Genomic DNA, 23,551 nt, shown 5'->3' on the forward strand with positions numbered 1-23,551 from the left:
CGGCTGCCACCTCCCAGAGCTGCTGGCAAGTGCCCAGGCTCCACCAAACCCCACCGCCTGCCAGCAGAGCACAGTAATGCTTTTTATTAACAGAGCAAAACACCCGTAAGCATACGCAGAGCTAATCTCTTCCCTGCACCCAGCACTCCCCTGTCGAGCTACCACTCTGTTCCAAACATCTCACACCTTTTGCCTTGGAAATGCAAAGGAGTTTCTTTGTTTTGGGAGTTAGCTAGGGACCTGAACTCAGCATTGCACTGTCCAGAGCTTCATTAGCTGAACACAGACATATACACATAGCTGTTGCTCTAGAATGCATGATCTGAAAAACGTGCCTTGGTGTCTGTGCCATTTTCACCCCGCTCTCGGGGTGCTCCCACGCTGTTTCAGTTGTTGTATCCAGCCCGGACAGACGGACAAGCGGGGCACAGCTCAGATGGTGCTCACTGCCGGCTGCTCTGCCATGTGCCCTGCGCTAGAAATAACTGACTCTGACTTCTGGAGCAGGATGTAAGTCCTCAGAATGAAAGCGTATGTTTCTTTGAACTTCTGTATTTTGAAGGCATAGACGACAGGGTTCACGGCTGAGTTGGCATGAGACAGCAGGATGCCCAGGTACATCAGAGGCTGCGGGATGGCGCAGGAGGGGCAGAAGTACAAAATGCAGTTCAGGATGCCCAGAGGCAGCCAAGACACTGCAAACAAGAAGAGGATGAGGGCCAGATATTTGGCCATTTCGTATTCCTTCCCACAAACTGTTCCTCTTCTTGGAGGACTTGCTGAGCTTGGGCTTAGTTTTACCCACATGATGTAGAAAATCTCGGTGTAGAGGGCACACATGATGAGCAAGGGAAGGAGGATCCAGGTGAAGAAGCTGAAATACACCACATAATCCATTCTCATCACAGCCAAATAGTGACACTCGATGTAGCTGGAGCTGCCTGTGTGCTGGTTCCACCCCAGCATGGGGACCAGCCCCACCAACACGGACACGAGCCAGCAGAGTCCCAGAGTCACACAAATCCTTTTCTTCGTGGTGGCTGCCCTGTACCTGGGTGGGCAGGAAGCATCGGCCATGTTAGATGCAAATTTTAGAAAAAAGGACTACAATATTCAGGAACTTGGGCTTTTAAGCACTCATTTCTGGTTAGCCTGATTCAAGTTAAGCATAGTTCTGTGCAGTTGGTCCTTAGCAGCTTCTGACATTTCAAATGTATTTTGAAACTACAGGCGAACCTCCGAACAGTCACCGAGCCCTTTTAAATGAGAACCCACAAATGCAGGGTCAAAACCTTTCCTCAGAAACACTGGTTCATTTTGACCTGCATCAGTAGAGCAGTCTCCCAGAGGAAAAACCTAAAGACCACCACCTTATTCAGACTTTGAGCATACACACATTTATGGGCAACCATACCCTGACCCTCTTAAGATTTTCAGGCATTGCTGAATTTCCAGGAGTGCCCAGGCTGCTGGTGCTCCCTTGCCTACACTTTGGGAACCTCTGCCTTTGTGTGAGTTTCTCTCAGAGAACCGACGATGCCCGGGAAGCCCTGTGATGCTGCAAGCACAGAAGGAAAAGAGAAGGGAGGAGAGAAATGGGGAAAAGATGATGAGATGGGACCTTCGCCCAGACTCACCTGGTCGTCAGCTTCACTCGCAGGTACCTGTCGACTGCGATGGCCAGGAGAGACAGGATCGAGGCATGAGAAAAGATCATCATCAGGCAGCACATGAACAGGCAGGAGTAGAAATGGATGACGACTCCCAGGCTCACCATGACAGCCAGCGGCACCACAAAGATCCCCATGGCAATGTCAGTGAGTGCCAGAGAAATGATGTAAAAGAAGACAGTCTTCTGAAGAGCTGGGTTCAGCTTCACTGTCCAGATCACCAAAGTATTGCCCACCACTGTAAATATCCCAATAATGGACTCCATTATGATATAGATCACATCCAGGCTGCCTACTGACATTTTGGACATCTGAGGCTGTTTACATCCAAAATTAAGGAATGCTGCGCTGAATTCTTTTTTTTTTCCTGCAACAGCCGGGTCAGAAGCCAGCTCCTCCCTGATCTGCCTTAAATTAAGTCCCTCATTCAGAATTTTGCACACTTTCTGATCTGCGTACACAACTCCCTCTTTAAACATGAGCAGAGCAAATTGCCTGTGAAGATCCATTTATCAGACCTTCTATAACAAACCCTGTAACATCTTCCATTCTGTCTCCTTGAAGTTTCAGCACATTTACATATGCTTTTGTAGAAGAGTCAACGCTATATAGTGGCAGCGTCACACTGTGAATAAACCACAGGGGCTACCTGTTGGATGTGGTAATTTCGCTAGTTTATTTTAGCTCCAAACGCACGATCTCCTCCCCACCTGGGCGCTCTGTACTATCTAGCAGGGTGAATTAGCCAATGCACAGCTATGAGGCACTGTGGCTAGCTTGCTGCTTCTCTGAGCTTCTTTAAAGCCTGCTCAGTCTATGCTACATGCAGTGTAGGTGTAGCATCAGAGAAAACAGGGCCAAGGGACCTTCAGTGATTTAGTCCCTTCCCCTGCCACAAAAGAAGGGGTGGGGAGAGCAAACGTGAAGACACTCAGCTGGATTTTGGGTGAGCAAAAGGCAGATGGAAGGAGAAATATTTTCTTTTGACGCTGTTACACAAGCTGCTCCCCTAAGGTCCCACGCAGTACCAAGTTCTTGTTCTCAGGAGCTGCGTTTACAGCAGGCACAGGGCAGCAGAGGAGGCTAGGCCCCATTAAAGCCCCCCTAACTCGGCTTTGTGGTAGCTGTCTCTACGAGAGGCGCCTGGCTGCAGCCACAGGAGCAGAGGACAGAAAAAGGAAACTGGCAGCTGAGGTCAAGCGAGGAGATGCACAGCGAGCGCAGGAAGTGGGGAGCGCTCTTACCCGCCGCCTTGCCCACAGGACACAGACATTTGCCACGTCTGCTCAAAGCTGCAAAGTACCAGCTGCCTGCTCCATCCAGGTACTATTCATTCAGCTTGCAAAAGCCTAGCATACATCCCAGCTGTGACCTTGCACATGCCTGTCCTGGGATTTATCTCCTGCACCCACAGATATCCTGTGTCAGATTTGATTAGAAAACCAGTGTGGCCAAATTCAGTTGCAGACTGGGACTGTCTATAGACAGCTCACCATTTTCCCAGCAGTAATTCTACCAAAATGCCTTCCAGTCAGGGGGCAAGAAGAACTTACATTGATTTCAAGGAAGGGGACAGCAGAGAATAAAGAAGTCTCATTTATTTCTGGCTCTGTCTCCTCTCAGGGCTGATTTCACTTCCCCATCCTCAGTTTTGCCAGAAAGTTGGGTGGAAGAGATGGAGGACTCAATGTTCGGGAAACCGAATATTACCCATGTTTGCTTAAGCTTCGTTACACTAATATGGTACCATCCACCTAATGCTATTTGCTCGTTCCTGGAGAGCATGCATTTCTATTTGTCCAAGAGCCAGGTTACCCTGCGACTCACAGGCTGACACGAGCTCACGGGTTTGCATCTCTTCCCAGTTTCATCTGAAACAGGAGCAGCTCCTTCACTGCAGACCCACGTCCAGGAGCAAGGCACCGCATGCTGCCGGGCTCACCCACAGCAAACAGATCACAGCTTTCACACCCTCTCCCTGCTACTTCACTTCCCACACCTTTCCTCAGTTTCTCCGTCTTCCATAAACAAAGCAGAGGAAAGTATGCCACTCTCTGAACATGACTTGGTTGGTCGTTGTACTGATTTCTAGCAGAAATGAGGGCTCTCACTGAAAACGTCACCTGCATTACGAGTGTTCTGGTCAGACTGAGAAAGGTCCAAGTAAAGAGTAGGTTTTGGCCACCTCAGGGCTTTAACTGAAATGGTATACCCTGAATTAAGTAAAGTATTGGAATTTTATGAAACACCCTTCTAACACCCCCTGAACTGCCTCATTTCCTATAGTGCTGCAGAGTGATTATCTAGATTGATAAGTGTCAGCTTTGCACAGTCAACTGCGATTGCAGTTCTCCCAGTTCTAAAACTGTGGCTTGGAAGAGGAAGCAGCTAAAGTACTTGCTTATAGGTTGCTGGTAAACAGGCTTGTGGAAGCTTTTCCATCTTTTTCCTACAAAATAGCTTTCCAGAGTACTATACTGATACCACGCTGCTGAAGGGATACTGTGAGCTTCAGGAGATGTGTCCAGAGCGGGGAATGTTTCCTGGATGCTAAGGTATTTGCAGCTCTGTGGAAAGGCAACAGCTTATTTGCTGCCCGAGTGCTGAGGATGTAAAATACTGGAAGAGGTTTGCACGCCGGAGAGTCACTGGAACAACTGAGGACCAGACACTGAGGACGAACCCCACACATGGTCATCGAAGCCCATGCTCCCTTCTGCAGCTCAAGCCAGGGTGGGAGCATCTCCAGCAACTCACCATGCCAAATGACAGCCAGGTGCTGAGCAGCCTGGATGGGATTTACATCGGTACCGAGTGCTTGGTTGCTTTGTTTGCCACGTTGGGTAACATCCTGGTCATCTGGGTGGTGAAGCTGAACTTGACACTTCAGAACACGACTCTGTACTTCATCGTTTCCCTGGCACTGGCTGATATCGCAGTGGGGATCCTCGTCATGCCCCTGGCCATCGTGGTGAGTCTGGGCATCAGCGTCCGCTTCTACACCTGCCTGTTTATGTGCTGCCTGATGGTGGTTTTCACTAACGCGTCCATCCTCTCCCTCTTGGCCATCGCGATCGACAGATACCTGCGAGTGAAGCTGCCAACCAGGTGAGCGCTGGACCACCACGGGCCCCTCCGCTTGCCCTGCCCCTGCCAGCTTTGCCATGCCCAGCCTCTGCCCCACGGGCACCACCTCCTCTCTCGTCCTTAACTTGGCCCTCTTCTAACAAATATTTACTCTAAATGCATGCTTGCACATGGAGAAAATATCTGAGCCTCAAAGCCCATCCAAGACAAGCTATCTAGAGCAGGAACCACCCTCTGCATTTAATGCTGCAGCACAGACAGACCCCAGGAGTGTTCGGTGTTGCTGCTGACCAGAATTTAGCCACAAGATGAGGCTGTGGTCGAACAGTTGAATTCTTCAGATGTTTTGTTAATTTTGCAGGATGCTGAGAGTACGACAGATTTCTTGGGGTTTCTGAGGCTAATCTTTCAAATAAAATTCCTTTTAGCATTTGCTGAAAATACAAAAAACGTAACAGACTTATTAAGGGCTAACTTAAGAAGTCATTCACTTTTTATATTTGAACAGAAAAGTACATAAGCTAGAAATGCAAAGCATAATCCCAAGCATGAAAGAAGTCATATTTTTAATGGGGAAAGGACCTATAAAATTGAAGAGTGAAAGAACAGTTTGGTTCTACGAATGGCATAAACCAAATGTGAAGAATAAAGTACAGCCAAGGAAGCTGAGAAATAAGATAGGACTGCTAATAGTAGAAAAGCAATACCTAGGCAAGAGGAGCACTAAGACCATAATGAAACAAGAAACAAAATAGCTGAAAACATCCAATTATAAAGAGGGGAAGTTAAGCATAGTTCTTCTTATGGGTGCTGCAAAGTAACTGTTAGAAATGAAGAGTCAGGGCTTGTCTCAAAGTAAGACTTGGTTTCCCCTCAAAAAAACCTTAATGCTCCATTTTGTGACAATGAACCTGTAGTATTTGAACACGTGAGTTCTTGAAACCATCCTTAACAATTTTAAACATTTCTGTTTAACACAACCTGGGTTTTCTTCCCCAACAGATACAAATTAATCATTACAGAGAGAAGAGTTTGGTGGGCACTGGGTTTCTGCTGGTCTGTGTCCCTGCTGGTAGGATTAGTCCCCATGTTTGGATGGAACAACAGAGAACCAAGAAACTCCGACTTTCTCAGGTGCCAGTTTGCCTCTGTGATGAGGATGGATTACATGGTATATTTTGGCTTCTTCACATGGACCCTTGTCCCTCTGCTCATCATGTGTGCTCTGTACATTGAAATCTTTTACATCATCCGGACAAAGCTAAGACAAGGTACCACCAACGCGAGAGGGGCAGGAGGTTTTTATGGACAGGAGTTCAAGACAGCCAAATCTCTAGCACTTGTTCTCTTCCTGTTTGCAATATCCTGGTTGCCTCTGTGCATTATAAACTGCGTTTCCTATTTTTACCCTAAGTGTCAGATCCCACCGCATTTGCTGTACTTAGGAATCCTGTTATCCCATGCCAATTCTGCCATGAACCCCATTGTCTATGCTTGCAAGATAAAGAAGTTCAAAAACACATACCTTTTAATTTTAAGGACCTATATCCTGTGCAAAAAACCAGACCCAGTTCTTACAGAGCAAACAACAGACCAACAGTCATAAATAAAGAACGCATGTTGACCTGCCAGTATGTACCAGACCATTGACAGACCACTTTGTTAAGAAACTCATGGGAAAATGTCTGTTCTGTTTCATCTACTCCGACTCTTGCACAAACTGTTTTGTGATAAGGGCAAGCTCCTCTTCCTCCATCTGATGCACATTTGACATTAAGCCCGAAAGGATCATTTACGATCTTTTGCGTTATTGTGCCCCAGAGAATTCTGCTTGGCGGTTCCTGTATCAAGCCCAGATCTCCCAGGCAAGCATCTTCATTGAACAGGACGTTCCACTTTTTATTTATTGGCCTGGGCGTTATTTGGTAGGCCAGCAACCCAAAGCACCGTTAACAAGGCAGAGTTTTTGCTCCTAGTTCCCCAGCTCGGATCCACGGCCAGCTGGTAAAAGCCAGTGCTTGTTCATTTCTAGTTTTAACTCAAGCCTGACAAGTCTTTTTGTTATAATTTTGATTTCTCTTTTTGCCCAGTTATAGGCCCTTTGCTTATACACAGCCAGACTTGCCCTGACTTTTTTTTTTGCCTAGTAGCACCTATCCAATAAAACTATAGCATCTCCTGCGACAGCTCCAGCTGCAGATGACCTGCGTCGTGAAATTACCCCCACCCGCTGCTGACCAGCGCAGCTGAAAGGCCAGAAGCTGCACTGACTTTGGTGACCCTCCTCTTCTTCGGGGAGTTCCCGTCAGTGGGAGACTTCCATTGCTTTTAAATCAAGACAGTGCTCACCCCAGGAGCCTGCAAAATCGACCTCAGACATAGAGCACCAGGCAAGAGCCCAACTGCCGAACACACCGAAGCTATTAATTAGTGAGCTATGCCGGGGACAGGGGAGCATGCCAGGAAGGGATGACTGTCAAAAAATAATTATATCTTTAAGTTCTTCCCTCCTCCCCCAGCTACCTGACCCAGGATAGAACCGACTGTCTCTAAACCATCAAGGACGCATTTTCCTAATTTGTTCCTAACCCACATCCATTTTTGGGGTTCTTCCTGCACAGCATATTCCCGTGCTTAATTCTCCCTACAATCACAAACTGTTTTCCTAACACCTGATTTAAATGTAATTTGCTGCAAGTCTCCTCTGGAAACCTGAAGAACAGTTGCTTTTTGTAGCAACCTGTTACAGATCTGAAGACTACTCTAAAGGTGTATGTAAATGTGTCTACATATGTCTTTGTAATAAATTGTTGCAAAATACAAAAGAGATACTTAAGAGAAATTTTGTCCAGTGCCTTTTTTTTTTTTTTTTTTTTTTACATAAGGATCGGTTGGGTCCACTGAAAAATAGGATAAACGTGTTCTTTGTTGTTGGTAATACAGCAGCTCTCAATCCAGCCATGTCCTCGCTGACTATTCTTACGCCCCTTGTCTTCGTTGTCAATTTAGACTAAATTTGAGTCTGGTCAACTTGTGCTGCAGTCAGCGTTGTCACATTTTCATGAATAATAATAAATATTAGATGGATTTTGTATTAATTCAGCCTGCTCGTCTCCCATGACAATCAAAACAGCAGCCTACATGAAATCTCCACGCTGTTTTAGTCGGCGTCCTGACCAGGATGCCACAGAAATTGCAGTAAATATTGCACCACAGCTCTCTCAGCCTGTATTTAGGGAACATGGGTCAAGCTGAAAATAGGTCATTAAAGGCCAGGCTCTTTTTTTTTTCCATCTTTAAATAATAAAAGTGATCTAGAGAAAGCAGAAAAGGGAGCGCATCATTCTGTTATTTATCTCGGAAAGTGTTGGCGTTTGCTCCTTTAGCTGAGATCAGACGTCCTGATTTATTATCTGATGCAACCCTTCTCACAGGCCAAAGCTCTGCCCTGTTACACAGTGCAACTCTATTAATAAACAGGCCAGCAAAGGAAGTCACTGCATAAGTACATCAGAATTTTGCTACATGATCTCTCATTATCAGTTGATAGAACTGATTGCTTTCAGCAGAAAAACAGGTCCCACCTAAAGAGTAGAAAATCATTCATTAGAATGACGCACAGCAAACTTTGCCTGTGTATTTTTGAGAAATTGAGAAAAGAGGGAGCAACACCGCACCAAATTCCTAGCAGGCTGCCTGACAAACACCAAGAGAACAAGGCATAAGGATATGGAGAAAGAACAGAAACAGAGGGCTGAGAGCAGGGGAAGCTTGCTTTTTTTTTTTTTTTTTCTTTTTTTCTTCTGAAAGCAAGCTGCAAAGGAGAGCAGTCTCAGCAAGCTGACTGACCCTGCTCAGCCCCCCGAGAGGGAACCCCAGGCAACAACTCACCTTTTAGCGATGAAGCGGGATGCTCACCACCGCTGGACCCAGCCGCTCTCCGTAAGGCAACCAGAGGAGCAGCTGCCCCGCGGCGGGAGAGGTTCATTAGCTGCCTCCTGCCAGTGGTGGAGCTGCACTGGCTGGAAAATGTTCATGCAGGTGTAGTAGGTCCCTGGTTCTCACTTCCAGCAGTTACTCTGGAAATAGTTGTGGCTTCAGCCCCAGGCAGAGATCAAACAGGCTGAATAATGCTTAAACTAGACGTGAAGATGGGTGAAGGCACATGCCAGCAGTCCACGCGTATACAAATATCACTCAGCTATCACTGTGAGAGCTGGCCGAGGGAAACGCAGCCCGACAGTCACGTCAACATCATCGCTGTAGCTCTAATAATCCATCCTTTTAACACTGCAACCAGATGATCGATTCCAAATATATAGGCCACCACTGTCCATGCACCCTTCAAAGCACCTTTTAAACCGTGAGCCGTTTCCACCCACCCTCCCAGGGCTGGACAATTTGCACTGGACTTTCCCATACCCAGGCAAATTCCTTGCAAATTCCTGCTGTGACAGCTTTTCTTTAGGGAGACCACAAGTACAAACACCTCTAGCAGAAACCTACTGAAATAGTGAAAATGGGAGAGCCAGAATAGCAAAACAGAGGGGGGACAACCCCTCCTCTATTCTGATAAGCAGATGCCGTTGTCCCAAATTCCTCTATCTGTCTATGAGACAAAGCGTTGGCTGATGGCTACCATTAGAAGCTTTGTATGACTATGCAGAGCTCTTGGGATGGGAAAGGGAGAGACAGAGGGATACTCTGGGATGAGTCTGGGACTCTGCAACAAACGGAGGTTCTGTCACTGAGGGCTGTACCAGACGCAGCTCTCCAGGTAGGCACATGAAATTGCCGCACCGTGGTTGGCAACGTTTCACAAAGTACATGAAATGGTTGTGCTCAGTCTCAGTACAGTTCACAGTGAGAAAACATCTACATGAAAACCCAGCATCCCAGCCGGCGTCAGGGTGGGGAAGCCTATGGCGAGTCACCTTTTCTTGCACTTCTAACACAGGATCTAACAGTATCTGACCCAGGAAGGTAGTGTTCTTGTTGGTATGGTGAAGTAACGTTTGTGCAAGCCAGATAAATTGTCAGACATTCTTATTTCTCAGTTGCTGTCCGGCAGCAGACTAGCATTGTTATTAATTTTAAGCAAAAAATAATTGTGAACCAACTACGATCATTCCTCATGAACCTCTCAGCAGCTGCACATTTTGAGTAATACGGTATTTTCTCTATTAAATAGTGCTTGAAGAAACTGCCATGACTGAGGTGAGAGCAGATACAGCAAGACAAAGACCACAAGTTCTACACCTGACCCTGTAAAACGGTCAGCAGCCTTACCCACGACGCCTCTCAAGCCCGATTTCAGAACACAACGGTGTTTGTGCACCTGCTTTTCAGTGGTCCCCCGGACTTCCACCAGCTTCTGCGGTCAGGAAGGCAGGACAAGCCAACGGGGCTGGCAGAGGTGGAGCCGCTGCTCTGCTAACTGCTCCTTGGAAAGACACCAAAGGCACCACATCCAAGCTGAGCTCAGTCCAAGCTGAGCTCGATCCAGCTCCCATTTGTGGCTTGGTGCTGCCATCAGGCGGCACATCCAGCCGCCCTCCTTTGAAGCCTCGCAGATGCCAGACTTGCTGTCTTCACCTGTAGCACACAGGAGGCTGGAGGACCCCAGGCACTTGTCCTGCCTAAGAAATTCCTCTGGAGAGGTGTTTGCAATAGCATGCACGCAATCATCTGCATTTTTAGAAAAGAGAAATACCTGCCAGAATCTGATAGTGTCTGGTGACCAGAAACAAGGAGGCTCCTGAAGCCCGGAGGGCTGAGGGGGCTGGAAACTTAGCTGCAATTCAGCCTTCAGGAGAAGCGGTGTAGGACAGACGGAGATGGCGGTACTTCCTCAGACACCGGGCCTCCCGCCCATGGGCACAGGAACACGCAGAGAAGCTTCTTGGTAGCTGCTAGGGCTGAGTCACTAGTGGTAACTTATCCCCCAGTTTATGAAGTTTTTTTAACTTTTTACAATGTATTTAGAACACTACAGGTAATAACACGTGAAGGAACACCTCCAGACATTTTGACCATTACACTGTGATTGTGCATTTCTTTTATGTGACCCAGTCAGGTAGCAGACATTTACATACAAACATTTCATCATCATAACTTCAATAAGTAGAAAATAACTAATCAGAGCACTTGGCAATCAAAAAAAACCAAAAAAAATGCTGTAGTCAGCGACCGAAAAGGGAAACATAAGGGCACAGACATGAATAGACACAGAGTAACATTTCCATTTTTCAATTCTCTTTGGTACTTCAAAGCAAGAGCAAACACACAAATGGAAACTTTACAAGTGTGTTGTAGGGACTCACTGAGATTTCTCCAGATGAGGAAATACGGTACGCAAAGCAATTTGTCCACAGCTGTTGGCAAATAGTTTGGAACAGGAGATGTCTGTTTCCCCTTATAACTATAAAATGAGCTGACATTACATATGGCAGCGCTGCCGTTTCTCAGAGCTCTGTAGGCCTTGATATAATGTTCTGGTAGCATTTGATGTGCAGAAAGTGCAAACGTCTTCATTTCACTAGAAACTTCTTCATCACACAGCCATCGGTGTCCGACTCCGCTGGAAGGCCAGAGTGGTGTAGGCAACCTCATTCTGGGGACATGAAAGAAGCCGCAAAGATTAGAGAGTGTGCAAGCATCACATTTCAGCATGAATTTCCTGCTGTTAATTTGTCCTCAGTGCTACACACCATAAGCAGTCACAGTCTGTCCCTGCACGGGGGAAATTAGTAAACGCTGTGCTGGATCAGAGCACTTGTTAGCCTAGCTCAGGATCCTGGGTCAACTCTGCATTAGGGGCTTCCAAAGAATCAATATCATGAAGAAAAACGGCAGAAATGCTTGCCCTTTAAAAAAAAGATTTTCCCCTAATCTGCCTAATTAGTGGTTTAGTTTAGCCCCAGAACCCTTGAAACACGTGGGGAGTACGGCATTTGAGCCCTGCGATAACAGAGAAGGAACAGCTTGCCTCCTGCTGTCCAGGTACCTCCTCAGGTAACTCCCTGCAACTACAAACACAGGCTGAAGCCTTGGATGCACAAAAGAAAGCGCTTTTCCTTCGTCAAAAGAACTGGTGACTAACACTTGAGTCTTGCAAGAGCAAACCTCTTTTCTCCCCCCCCCCCCCCCCCCCCGATTAATATTTACCATTCATATGAAGAATCTGAAGCCTCTGCATAAAGTATTAGAAAGAATAGTTGTGACCTGTACCTGGATGTCCTTAGCAGATTCCTCAGTCTCTGCCTGGGAGGGAACTTGCTCTTGTAAGTGTTGGTGGGATCTCTTACGCTCTAGGAAGGAGAGGGACACCAGTCTCAGCTGTCTGCTCCGCGTTTGGAGGCAGCAGCGCTAGAGAGGTGCAAGAGTGGTTCATTAGCTGCCTTCTAACGAACCAGCACCAGAGCGCGTGGCTTCAGCGCAGTTGGTAAAATTTGCCACGGACCTTCCCTGCAGAGGGAGCAGTTTGGCAGCCCAATGCCTGCCCACCGGCGGGAAGTGGCTAGGATGAAAGCGACTGATGAATTCGGCGAGAACTCTGTGTGGTCAGTGTTAGGATGGGGAAAAAAAACAAACCAAAACCAAAAAAAAAAAAAAAAACCAACCAAACCAAATCCAACCAACAAAACCCACCACAACTCATCAGTGCTAAAGTGAATTCTTCCATGAAAACAGCCCCTGGGATGATTCACGAGGAGTTACTGCCAGGAATGACCTGTTCATCAATACATTTATTATTCAAGGCAGACATAATTGGAGCCTCTTTTGAAGGACCTTCTTTGAAACCCTAGTGCTGCAATATGCAGCCTGAAGAGCGCAGAAACGTAGCGCCATCCATGTTACGGTGTGCAGCACACGATGTTAAGCACTTCTCTGCCACCAGGTCTGGATCATCACGCTGCCCTTGCTCCCTCTACTGTGCCACTTACTTTTTCTGAAGAGGCAGATGATTGCAAAAACCAGAACAGTTGACAGGATGCCGGAGATAAAGGCTAGCGATATGTAGAGTATATCATAGCTGTGGGTACACAGAAAATAGTGTGAGAATCCCCACTTTTAAACAGAGGCATTAAAGAATCAGCAGGGCTCAAATTCACCAAGCTTTATAAAATGTAACATCATTTGTCACAAGCCCCACGAGATTAAAAGGTGCGTACCTGCGTTAAGCATCACTATGAATTAAGTATCTAGTGCACAGACTAGGAAATTCTAAGCAACCTTTTAAAACCCCTAGCCGTAAAATGTGTTACATGTAACTCCTCCCTTACAGGAGCAGTCTCGGGATACTCTGTGTTTGACATCGGGAAATAAAGGTGGAGCATTTACTTATCAGTCCAGCACTTGACTTCTGAGGCTTTTAAGTCAGTCGTAGTGGTATATACGGTGGTATGTACAGTGACAGTAGTGGAAATGGGTTCTGGTGTAACTGGAACTGAGTAAGGAAAAAAAAAAAACAAAACTAGTTTTAAGATGTGTTAGTTTCTCCAGTAATATCACAAGCAACAAGAACTACACAGAGGCTTGGGCCTATTCAAGTAAGCGTTATTGTCAGTATAACGTTTCTGTCTCAGACGGCTGAAAGTGGAAACACCAGACCGAAAAATTTATTCATATGATTACTGTCCCCCAGCAGCCGCGGGCAGCCATGCGGTCCTTCCCCAAATGCAGACATCTGCTCCTAAGCTACCCCCGCATCAGCCCGTTCCGAGTCAGGACAAGATCAACTTAGTCAAGAATACTGCATCTGAGAAAATTCCTTAAAGAAGAAAATACCTGGATTTGCTTTCGAGGATCTACTTCCCATTCTCTCCAAACACTAATGAACAGTATGAGAAGCTAAAAGGAGGGGAAAGGGGAAAAAAAAAAGTTTATTTATATACATATACATACACACGCATGACAAGAGCAAACCAAACCTGTCACCCTCTCTAACTCAGGCTTGATTTAGTTTTTATCAATTTTTTCCAGACATCTTCTGCAAACTGGCACAAAGCCACAGCAGCGAACCCGGCGATTTCTCAGCATGCATCCTACTTCCCAACGCCTTATTCCTACACTTGCGCGTTCACTGGGGTGATGAACACGCTGCCTTCTTTCAAGAGGATGAAGTCTATTTAATAACTAAAAAAGCACCCGCAGCAGAACCGAGTGAACTTTATGAAACATTTTCATAATCAGAAGCAGCTTTGAAAAAACGCACCTTTAAGTTTTCCTTTCTCAAGTTACATTGACTTTTTCCACCAACGCAGGAACGATAACTTTCTTCTCAAATTCGGGGGTGCAATCTTAAAAATAGGGAAATACCAGCCTACCACAAAACTCTTACCCTGTTATTTCTCACTACAGGGCTTGCAAACGGCACGGCGTGATCAACAGGGAAGTATTGCTAACAACAACACGAAAGTAAACATCCCGTTTTCTGTTGCTGTCACCTTTTGCTACTGCGTGCCCGTTGTTGCCCACGTTCCAGGAGAGTCCAACCGTTAAGACCTCCCAGTTCCCTACCCCAAGTCTAAAAGTGCGTTGCGTTTGCAGCAGTAGAAGCAAGGACGAGGAGCGATACCGCTCTGTCTTACCTCCCACCATAGAACTGCTGCCCGCCCGCTGCCAGAAACTCCCGAAGCCTTGGCACAGCAGCTTAACCGCCCGCTTTGTGAAAGGAATCTCTGTCACACCAGCTCATGTGTCATTCAGAGGTAGGGTTGCACAAATGCGGAAGTTGAGCAACTTCACTTTTTTTTTTTATTTAAAAAAACAGGAAACTATGAAAAACACCTCCATTCTCAGGAACTGTTCATCTCAAAAAAGCCAGCTTCAGCTTAAGTTAGCTTCCTTTTAAGTAAGGTTCTTACCTTTGAAGAGCACCTTTTTTGCTGAACTGTTGTACTGAAAAGCGCCGAAACCTGTGCTATTTTACTAACTCCACTAAAAATAAGCATTTCCCTCCTGCAGTACCCATCCGTACAACAGATGCACGTAAGCACACCCTAGTCTGCTTACTCATTTAGTAAATCAATCACTTCCCAACACAGAAAGGATGCGATTACACATAGGTCGAGTGTTTTGTGCAGCTGGGACATTTGAGATATAACAAAATCCTTCAGGGAAAGACTTTCCTATAAAAACAAGATGAAGAGGCTTATACAGTGTGTTACCATAATACATGTAAAACTCTTTTCCTTGTTACGCAAAAAAGAAAAAAGCAAGCAACTTTTTTGTCTATGAAAATGCAGGAAAACCCCACCCTCTAGAATAAACTCACCCATTTCACTGTTTTAAACTTAATACCGGCAAGTTCAGTTGAAGCCAAGGTATTCTGGTAGCTTTTGATACATTTCCTGCCACCTACATCCCCTTTTCCACAGGGCAGGACAATGCTTTTCGTCACTATTTGAAGCTTTGTAATGAAAGTGTTTCTTTCAGTTCATTTTTAAGACGAGGACGTTCATTCAGAGTACCCCCAAGGACTGCACTTGGTGAGTGGAGCTCTAGCCATCATTGTGATTTTAGACCACGTTTACAATCACAGTAGATATCCATAGGTCGTTATCACACACAATTCTACGACAAACTGATTGCTGTATTAGCACCACAATTTTTCACTGTGCAGTTCTGTATCTTATCTCTGGAAGTGTTCACGACCAAACAAGGAACCAACCAAAATTGATAATCCCCACTACAAACTAACCGTAGTGGTTTATCTGACCGATCTAGCTATTTCAAACACAAAAAGTAAATGACTGTTGCTACTGCTAGTGAAAGACAGCAGAGTGCTTGGTTTGTTTGTTTAATGATACTTTAGAATCATACAGTTTACAAGAGTAAGTAATGAGACACGTCAGCGGAATCAGGCTTGGTTACACCGCTGCCTGTGCGCTCTTCGATAATGCCTTCAGGTCCAAAATGCACTTTGCAATACTCTCCTTCTGCTGCAAAAGAAAGGAAAACAGCTTTCAGAAGAAAGACTTTTACGAAAGACATTTAAACAAGCAAAATATGCCTTCTAATCTATTTTAGATACTCCTTTTTAGACCCATAAAATGAGTTACAGATAAAAGGGATAGCTCATGAAGTCAGAGATTCAAATCCAACGACCTGCATTAAAGCATCTGCACGCAGTGCTAGGAACAGGTTTTCTTTTCTTGTTCTCAGCTTCATTCCTTAAAAGAAAGGACACCTAGAGCCCATCTGCAGATCTTAAGCTGCCATGGTCTTACACAGAGAATTTTACAAGTGAGTTCCCTAACCTGTTAGCTATGCATCTTATCACAAGCTTAGCTCTATGCTGCAACAACAAACACCACACGGGATTCTAGCTGCGGTCACCAGCAACGCAAGCACCTGGTACCAAGTCGCTGGGCTTGTTACCTCTTACTCAGCAGTAGGAACGCCTTGCAGCCACGTTTGGAAGTCACCCAAAGATGACTTATCATCTTCTGGCTTAAGCCAGAATCACTGGACAGCAAGTATTGGTACAGACTAAAACGTAACGCAGCTTAAAAAAAGCAAATACCTGCTGAGGCGTGATGCTCTGAACAACATTTTTCTCCACCCACTGAATCATGTGATCTTGTTCTTTCTGACGCTTTAAATTCTGCATGGCCACCTGATAGTCCAGCCTCTTCTTTACTTCGTTGTACACGGTCAGTAATCGTTCTCGATAATTAGTTTCCAGCAGCATTGCAATATTGTTCTAGACACAGAAGACGAAATCAAAGGGTTAACATTTGGCAAGAACACAAACCAGCAGCAGAACACATTCTACAGCAATAGTCACCGGATCAGGTGGTGACACTAGCCCCCTCTGCAACACACAGAGGGTAAACGGTTTGTTACTTGTTCGCAATTTAAGAGGCACCCAGATTACGTAGCAGAGACTGCACTGGAAGTGAGCAGTAGAGCTGGAACTGCATACCCGCTTAGCGTCAAAGAGGTAACTGCGGCCTTCAACCCGCCACTGCTCCTTCTTCTCCTGTTCAATGGCAGTCTCAAGATCTTTAATAGCCTCATTTTTCACAGCTAAAGCTTTAGCAACTTTCTCCTGAAATAAGAAACAAAAAGTATGCTTCAGAATGAAAGTAAGATGCAAGGAACATAAGTGATCTGTAATTAACTGCCGAAATGCTACATCAAGATTTGAGAAATGTCTGCACAAACCAGATTGTGCCAGGGCTGAAGTCAAAGGATGGCAAGGCAGAAGAATTCGGGTTCACCATCAACTGCACTTTAAAAAAATCATTTGTGCTGGTATGAGGTGTTTTATTTTTGAAGACTTATGTAGCAATACCAACATAAGATCTAAACCATACCTTATTGAAGCAAATTCTGAAGACATTAAACTCAGGTTTTTATGACAGCCTGGACACAGTATTCTTTTAAATATTTAAGCAGATAACTTAGAACAGTTATTAACTACTACAAAGTCAGATTATGGTTTCTTTTGTTACCTCATTAAGTTTGTCAGCAAAAGCTGCTACAGCAGACCCATATTTTTTTACGCCATAAATGATGACTGTTAATATGCAGGCAGCTGCAACTGTCTCGTGGTTAATTACATAGATTTCCTTAGAGAGAAAGTAAAGCAGGAGTCCAGTTCCCAACATGTAAGGCCCTAAAGGAAAAATAAAGCAGCATTAGTTGTACAAAGCATAAAGAGGCTCACTAAAGTCAGACACCTAAGAGGTACTTGGTTTAAGGCTTACAAGAAGATCAGGAAGCATTCTCTTTTACCACAACAAAAAATAAAAACCCAATACCACCAAGGGGAAGGGTGCCACGAGGGTGCTCAGAAGAAGTGGAAGCAACTTGCGCCTGGCGTGGGACCTGCTGCTTCTGCTCATTCAGAAACAGGCAAAAAATTTCCATTTAAGGGTTTTGAGGGTCAGCAGGCAAATAAATCTCCCTGCAAGATCAAGCTCATGACATTCTTTTAGCCTTTATTTAAAGCACAGGTACCTAGCTTTAGAGCCAGGAAGTGCTGCACTGGCTCATTCTTCACAACCTCCTTCTGCATATGCAAAAGGTAATTTCCCCTAATAATTTACCATTTCAGCAGCCAAAAGTGGTGGACAGAACTAAATAACCATAATTAAACACACATTTTTTTAAAAAAATGAAGGTATATATTAACCTGTAACTCCTGTTTTAGGATAGAGAAACTGGAAAAACTCCTCAGGGATCAAACCATAACGTACTTCTCCTCCTTTCTCAGGCAGAGGTGGCAAAGGGGCCGAGCACTGCTGAGTTGTGTGCAGTGGTCTTGTGTGCAACACGCTACAAATAATGAGAAAGTTCCCATTAAGCTTCTTAAAAAAATCCCACCCTTAGATGAGACTCAAACACATTTCCAATTAAACAGGTAGGCATTCATTAGACACGCCTCCCCGAGGAAGGGGGTGGGACCAGATAACCTCCACGGGTTCCTTCCGACCGTAACTGTTTTATAGGCCCACAATAGTAGTTAGAAGGGTAAAAACAAAACCCCGGAATAACGTTATTTAAACACAACGACTGGCAGGCTCCTGAGGCGCTGCCAGGCCTCCGCCGGCAGCCCGTCACTGGGAGGGGGCGGCAGCCGGCCGGGCCGCCCGGCAGAGCGGAGGCACCGCTAGGCCTCAGCCGGAGGTGAAAGCCCTCCGCGCTGCCCACCGAGGCGGCGGGGCCGCCCCCCCCCCCGGTACTCACCCCACGCTGACGGGAGGCGGCAGGCTCCTCAGCGCGGCCGGGGCTGAGGGAAGAAGAGGGGCAGAGAGGGAGTCAGGACAGAGCTCAGCCAGGACAGACCCCCGCCGCCGCCCCCCACCCCAGGGAGACGGCGCTTCCCCCCCGTCTCACCGGCGCGGAGGAGGAGGCGGGAGAGCATGGCGGGGCGGGCAGGGCAGGGCAGGCGGCGGCGCGACCCCCTTCGTCCCGGTGACCGCCGGCCGCCTCCGCACCGAGATGGCGGCGGAAAAGGTCTCGCGAGACGCAGCGCGGCGTGGGCGGGGCGGGACGGGAACTCTCGCGAGAGGTGGCGGCGGCGGCGCGCGCGGCGCGGGAGCACGTGGGGGCGCCGCCGGCCCCGCTCCCGCCGCCGCCGCCGCCATGGAAGAGCCGCCGCCCGAGCAGCCCCCGCCGCCCCCGGCGCCCCCGGCGGGCGGGGAGGAGGCCGCGCCCGCGGCCTGCCCCGAGTGGAACATCCCGCCCAACGCGCCCGCCTGCATGGAGCGGCACCTGGAGGGCGCGCACTACCGCGCAGGTAGCGGGGCCGCCGGACCGGGGGAGGGGAGCGGGGCGGGGGGGGGTGGGGTGGGGGGGGCGGCCGGGCCGCCCGGCTCGGCCCCTCGGGGGGCGGCGGCGGGCTCTCACCGGGCCTCTCCCCTCGTCTCTCCCCCCGCAGACGGGGCCCTGCTGCTGGGCGCCTCGGGGCTGAGCGGGCGCTGCTGGGCCGGCTCCCTCTGGGTCTTCGCCGACCCCCGCCGCGCCCCCAGCGAGGGCTTCTGCACCGCCGGCGTCCAGACCGAGGCGGGCGTCGCCGACCTGCGCTGGGTGGCTGACAGGGGCATCCTGGTGGCCTCCGACTCCGGTAAGCAACGGGGATCCCCCCGCCCTGGGACCCCCGGCTGAGGTGGGTGCCCCCCCGGCTGAGGTGGGTGCCCCCCCCGGCTGAGGTGGGTCCCCCCCCAGGTGCCGTGGAGCTGTGGGAGCTGGACGAGAACGAAACCCTCATCGTCAACAAGTTCTGTAAATACGAGCACGATGACATCGTGATGACGGTGGCCGTCCTGGCCAACAGCACCCAGGCTGTCAGCGGCGGCAGGGACTTCTGGTGAGTGTCCCCAGCCCGGCTGCCCTGCGCCAGGGCCGGCGCTGGGTGCTGACTGCTCGCTTTTGTCCGCAGCGTGAAGGTCTGGGATCTCCCACAGCAGACAGTCCTGCACTCCTACAGAGGTGAGTGCCACGCCGGCCACGTCGCCTGGCTCCTCCTGGGCCCTCGCTGGTTGCTGCAGGCTGAGCTCAGTCCTGCAGCATCGCTGGTTATCTCCCGTCTGCCAAACCAGACTTGGGCCGTGATCTAATGCTTGCCAGTCTATGGAGTTTCTGGTGCTGCCTTATTTCTTTGTCTGTTGTTCGTTTCTCACCACAAAATGAATGCTATAAGGCTTAGTTTGCCTTGCATCTCTAAGTGTATTTTAGAGTATTTCTTCTGTACTGAAATCTTTCTTCCACCTGCATATGATCGTGTGGTCTCCTAACCTGTATTTGTTTTGAACAACAGCTCATTGGAGATGCCGATCTCTGGAGCTGTGGTATTGTGATCTCTAGCCACAGAGAGCTAGAGGCCCCTGGCCCCTTTGTAACTGCTCTCTTGTCTGGAGAGGCTTCCTCAAGCTTATGCATGTCACGGGGACTTGACTGCGGTGGTTCTGGTTGGATTTGGCAGCTCATCAGTTTGGTAGGAAGCAGTTGGCTCTTGCTGAGTAGAAGTTAACCCTTTATCTGGGCATAAACTATTCTTTATTATACTGCTGTGCCTTCAGAGGTCCTTGGGAATATGCGGGAAAGTTGGATACAATCTTTGAGGCTCTTTATCCTTTTGTGCTTTTGGTAGCTCACTCCGGTTCAGTGACATGTGTGGCTTCCTGTCCTGGTAAGGACACTGTGTTCCTGTCCTGTGCTGAGGTAAAGCTCGCTCTCTGTCTAAATCTACCCAATAAAAGTCATAGTTTAGTTATTTACAGTTAAATGCACTTACTGAGAAACCACCTATTGTATTACAAGCTGCATACCTGTGTTTCAGTGTTCCAGTCTGATAAGTTGCCAGTCAGCTTACCAAGCTGATTTCTACAGGTTTGTATTAAAATGTGGGAGTTCCCAGCTCTGTCCTGGGGATGACTGAAGGAGCTAACTTGCAGTTAATGGCAGTATCAGTTTAACACAAAGGAAGAGCTGACGTGGGTTTGAATGTGGGTCAGTAGCAGTTCTGCAGTGAATCTGAGTTTATGCTTACCCCCTGCCACAAAGAAATTGTAAAAACCTTCTCATTCACTTTGGATTTATAGGACAGCAGAACTTTACTCTGGGACACCAGATGCCCCAAACCAGCTACTCGAATTGGTATGTTTCTGTATGCAGTCACTACTTGTGTATGAGTTTTTGTTGGAAGAAATAACTTACTTTATGCCTGACTTCACTATGTCTAATTTCAAATCTAGCGATGTGGCTGTTTGGGCAGAAAAGCCTGTTAAAACCTAAGGAAGTCTAACACTATCACTGAAGTACAATAAGCTTTTAAATATTGGTCTTAGTGCAGTAGCAGTGCTGAGTTAGTGTAGGAATATCTTTGTACTGACTCTTTTCACACTCATCCCAATTTATTTACTCGCAGTTTGCAGTGCCTGTAATCACCTCCCTACCTCAGTCATGTGGCATCCACAGAAAAGTGACATCTTTGCTTTGGGTGAGAAGTGATATTATTTGACTTTCACCAGACAAATCAAGGTCTTTCTTTTCACGTGACAATTTTGCTAATAACCTCATTCTCCCTTCCTCTCTTAAAGGCGATGAAAATGGAACAGTTGCACTAGTAGACACAAAGAATCCTGATTCTGCCCTCAGCTCCACTGTGCATGCCCGAAGTATCACGGGGTTTGCATTTTCTACACATAGGTACAGTCTGATATACTGGCATAGAACGTGTGACTACATACACTTGAAAACCTTATTTGTTTTTAGAGTAAAACGTATGAGAGTACTAGTTTTGGTCTTTTTATCAAGAAGGTTGATAGTGAAGAATAGGGTAAACCAAACAATGTCTCACTTTTAACAAGAAGTGCATGAATGTACATGAGAAGACTTTTGGAGTATTCAGAATTAGCGACCCACTCGCTGTGAGGATTTTTCTAATTAGTCACCTCTGCTTGGAGAAGGATTACTTGCTTTGCGACGCTAATAGAATATTCTCGCTTAGCGTGCTGGCAACCTGCCAAATCATGATGAAAACATTTTTGTAAGATTTGGTGTCTGTTAATTCACTGTACCTGGGTCAAGCTCACTAAGAAATGTGCTTTTCACAAGGTTATCCCTAAGAAGCTTTCTTGTATTTGACTGTTCTAACCGTGGTCTCATCTCTGTCCTCTAGTTCACCCTTACTGGCTTCAATCAGTGAAGACTGTTCAGTAACCGTTCTTGACTCAGACCTCTCAGAGGTGTAAGTACTAGACAGAATGTATGCGCTACTCTAGCTGTTTGTCTTGTTGGCTTCTCATTAAGCTAATTATTTATCCATATGCTAGTGGAAGATGCAAATACTCCTTAAATAGGGGAGCATCATCCTAACAAACTCGCAGTTAGGAATTGCACAAGCCCCTAAACTCTTAGTGACAATGCTGTGTGGCTAATGGAGTGTTCGTGTTTTCCAGGTTCAGAAACCGTTCTCATCGAGACTTCGTAAAAGGCTTATCGTGGTCTCCTTCAGACGATGCCTTGCTCACTACAGTTGGATGGGATCATCAGGTTTTACATCACACTGTCCCCATACCAACTGGTGAAGCTTCTGGAGTCAACTGTGTAAAAGAATAGTTTTATAAACTCATGGTCCAAATTCCTTCCTGGCATTACTTTGATTTTGCTGAAGTCACAGGTGCGTGTGAACTGGAGTGGGTAGGGTCTCTTGTCTGCCTTGAAGCTTGTGACTAAGAAGGTTCCTGTAGTAATTTTGAATTAGGCATAAGTTAGTTACAAACCAAGCTTTACCCTCTCCTCAGGAGTTGGCTTCACCTGTGATAAGACTTCAGTATTTTACCCGGAAAAAAATTGACTTCAGGCACAGAGGAGAGTTGGAGAGACAGGGAATTAGGTATAATTAAAAAAAAAAATAAAAAAGACTCGATGGCTCCTTCAGTTCTCCAGACCATCCATGGAATTAATATAAATGTTTTTTGGGGAGGTTAAAACGACCCCTCTTGTTAGTTAGATGCGAGGGCCTTACCCTTGAGCAAAGCTCTTCGCTATGTAAATCAATTCTTCCAACTGAATGGGAAGATGGGTTAGCATTTAAAGTATCAAAGGGTTCCGCTGTTGTCCTTCATGCAGCATGTGGTTAGAGGGCTGGTCTTCACTGCCTACAAGTGTGGATCCCTTGGTGAGCACTGTTTATGCACCTCTGCTCCCTTGATGGGTATCAGAACACCAGTGCTCGGTGTGAGGAGCTTTGTATACTGTATGATAAGGATCCCAGCTGTAGCCCTGTAATTAAACGCCTTTGTGATAGTGCATGACACGTGCTGAAATACTGGGACCTCTGATGCTCAACGTTGGCTTGCAGCTGAGGCCAGCTCAAAGCGGCTGTTACTGTAGCATGCTGAAAGCCAAGAGAAGTTAGCAGTTGCTGTGCTGTTTGACACCATGTTTCGTCTCCTCTGTGCTGAAGACAACTTATTCAAAGATAAGACCTGTGAACAAAAGTTTATGTAAGGGAAAAACTGGACTAAGGACTTCAGTTTTCATTTGCTTGCTCCTATAAACAGACTGCTTAGCGATAAATGAGGCTCCTTATGCACTTGTGGTGAGTGACTTTGTGCCGGAGGCTGAGGGGACCGAGCATTCTCATAATCCCCAAAACAGACTCCACGTAATCCTTAGAGGTGTTTTTTGTAACATACCACATACTTTTCAAACTAAACTCTTTCCCTGGAACATATTTAACTGAAAAAAAAAAAAAAAAAAAAATCATTGCTCTGCATGCATTGCCACTGCTCTAGATGTGGCTTGGTCTGGCCTAATATTTCCTAGACAGA

The 23,551-nt window shown here is 46.9% G+C and overlaps 5 protein-coding genes across 7 annotated transcripts; 2 read left to right on the top strand and 3 right to left on the bottom strand.

Annotated features, from left to right (window-relative positions):
• Positions 1-340: 340 nt before the first annotated feature.
• On the bottom strand, positions 341-2,091 carry LOC104010352 (adenosine receptor A3-like). Its single transcript, XM_009462461.2, has 2 exons — positions 1,638-2,091; positions 341-1,051 (listed from the first exon to the last, which is right to left on the bottom strand). Exons 1-2 carry the CDS (start codon positions 1,979-1,981, stop codon positions 433-435), a joined length of 963 nt encoding a protein of 320 aa, XP_009460736.2. The 5' UTR covers positions 1,982-2,091; the 3' UTR covers positions 341-432.
• Positions 2,092-4,042: 1,951 nt separating this feature from the next.
• On the top strand, positions 4,043-7,588 carry ADORA3 (adenosine A3 receptor). Its single transcript, XM_009462460.2, has 2 exons — positions 4,043-4,778; positions 5,760-7,588. Exons 1-2 carry the CDS (start codon positions 4,429-4,431, stop codon positions 6,361-6,363), a joined length of 954 nt encoding a protein of 317 aa, XP_009460735.1. The 5' UTR covers positions 4,043-4,428; the 3' UTR covers positions 6,364-7,588.
• A 2,094-nt stretch (positions 7,589-9,682) lies between these two features.
• Positions 9,683-15,408, bottom strand: LOC148055258 (uncharacterized). 3 transcript variants are annotated; one of them, XM_087761926.1, is made up of 6 exons: positions 15,037-15,408; positions 13,548-13,610; positions 13,101-13,206; positions 12,704-12,792; positions 11,988-12,067; positions 9,683-11,370 (listed from the first exon to the last, which is right to left on the bottom strand). In XM_087761926.1, exons 2-6 carry the CDS (start codon positions 13,576-13,578, stop codon positions 11,311-11,313), a joined length of 366 nt encoding a protein of 121 aa, XP_087618052.1. In that variant the 5' UTR covers positions 13,579-13,610; positions 15,037-15,408; the 3' UTR covers positions 9,683-11,310. The 3 variants fall into 3 exon arrangements, with proteins under 3 accessions (XP_087618052.1, XP_087618049.1, XP_087618051.1); XM_087761923.1 differs by having other exon boundaries at positions 14,351-15,408; XM_087761925.1 differs by having other exon boundaries at positions 13,975-15,408.
• A 137-nt stretch (positions 15,409-15,545) lies between these two features.
• On the bottom strand, positions 15,546-18,742 carry ATP5PB (ATP synthase peripheral stalk-membrane subunit b). Its single transcript, XM_087761922.1, has 7 exons — positions 18,609-18,742; positions 18,459-18,501; positions 17,905-18,047; positions 17,222-17,385; positions 16,690-16,815; positions 16,288-16,467; positions 15,546-15,703 (listed from the first exon to the last, which is right to left on the bottom strand). Exons 1-7 carry the CDS (start codon positions 18,634-18,636, stop codon positions 15,632-15,634), a joined length of 756 nt encoding a protein of 251 aa, XP_087618048.1. The 5' UTR covers positions 18,637-18,742; the 3' UTR covers positions 15,546-15,631.
• On the top strand, positions 18,714-22,359 carry WDR77 (WD repeat domain 77). The gene is made up of 10 exons (XM_087761921.1): positions 18,714-19,011; positions 19,153-19,338; positions 19,440-19,581; positions 19,654-19,703; positions 20,365-20,435; positions 20,816-20,870; positions 21,142-21,213; positions 21,314-21,422; positions 21,895-21,963; positions 22,175-22,359. Exons 1-10 carry the CDS (start codon positions 18,714-18,716, stop codon positions 22,332-22,334), a joined length of 1,212 nt encoding a protein of 403 aa, XP_087618047.1. The 3' UTR covers positions 22,335-22,359.
• Positions 22,360-23,551: the final 1,192 nt, after the last annotated feature.

This window comes from Nipponia nippon, unplaced genomic scaffold (genome assembly GCF_047370975.1).
Source record: "Nipponia nippon isolate SJK-2023a ecotype South Korea unplaced genomic scaffold, ASM4737097v1 scaffold_25, whole genome shotgun sequence".
Taxonomy (NCBI): domain Eukaryota; kingdom Metazoa; phylum Chordata; class Aves; order Pelecaniformes; family Threskiornithidae; genus Nipponia; species Nipponia nippon.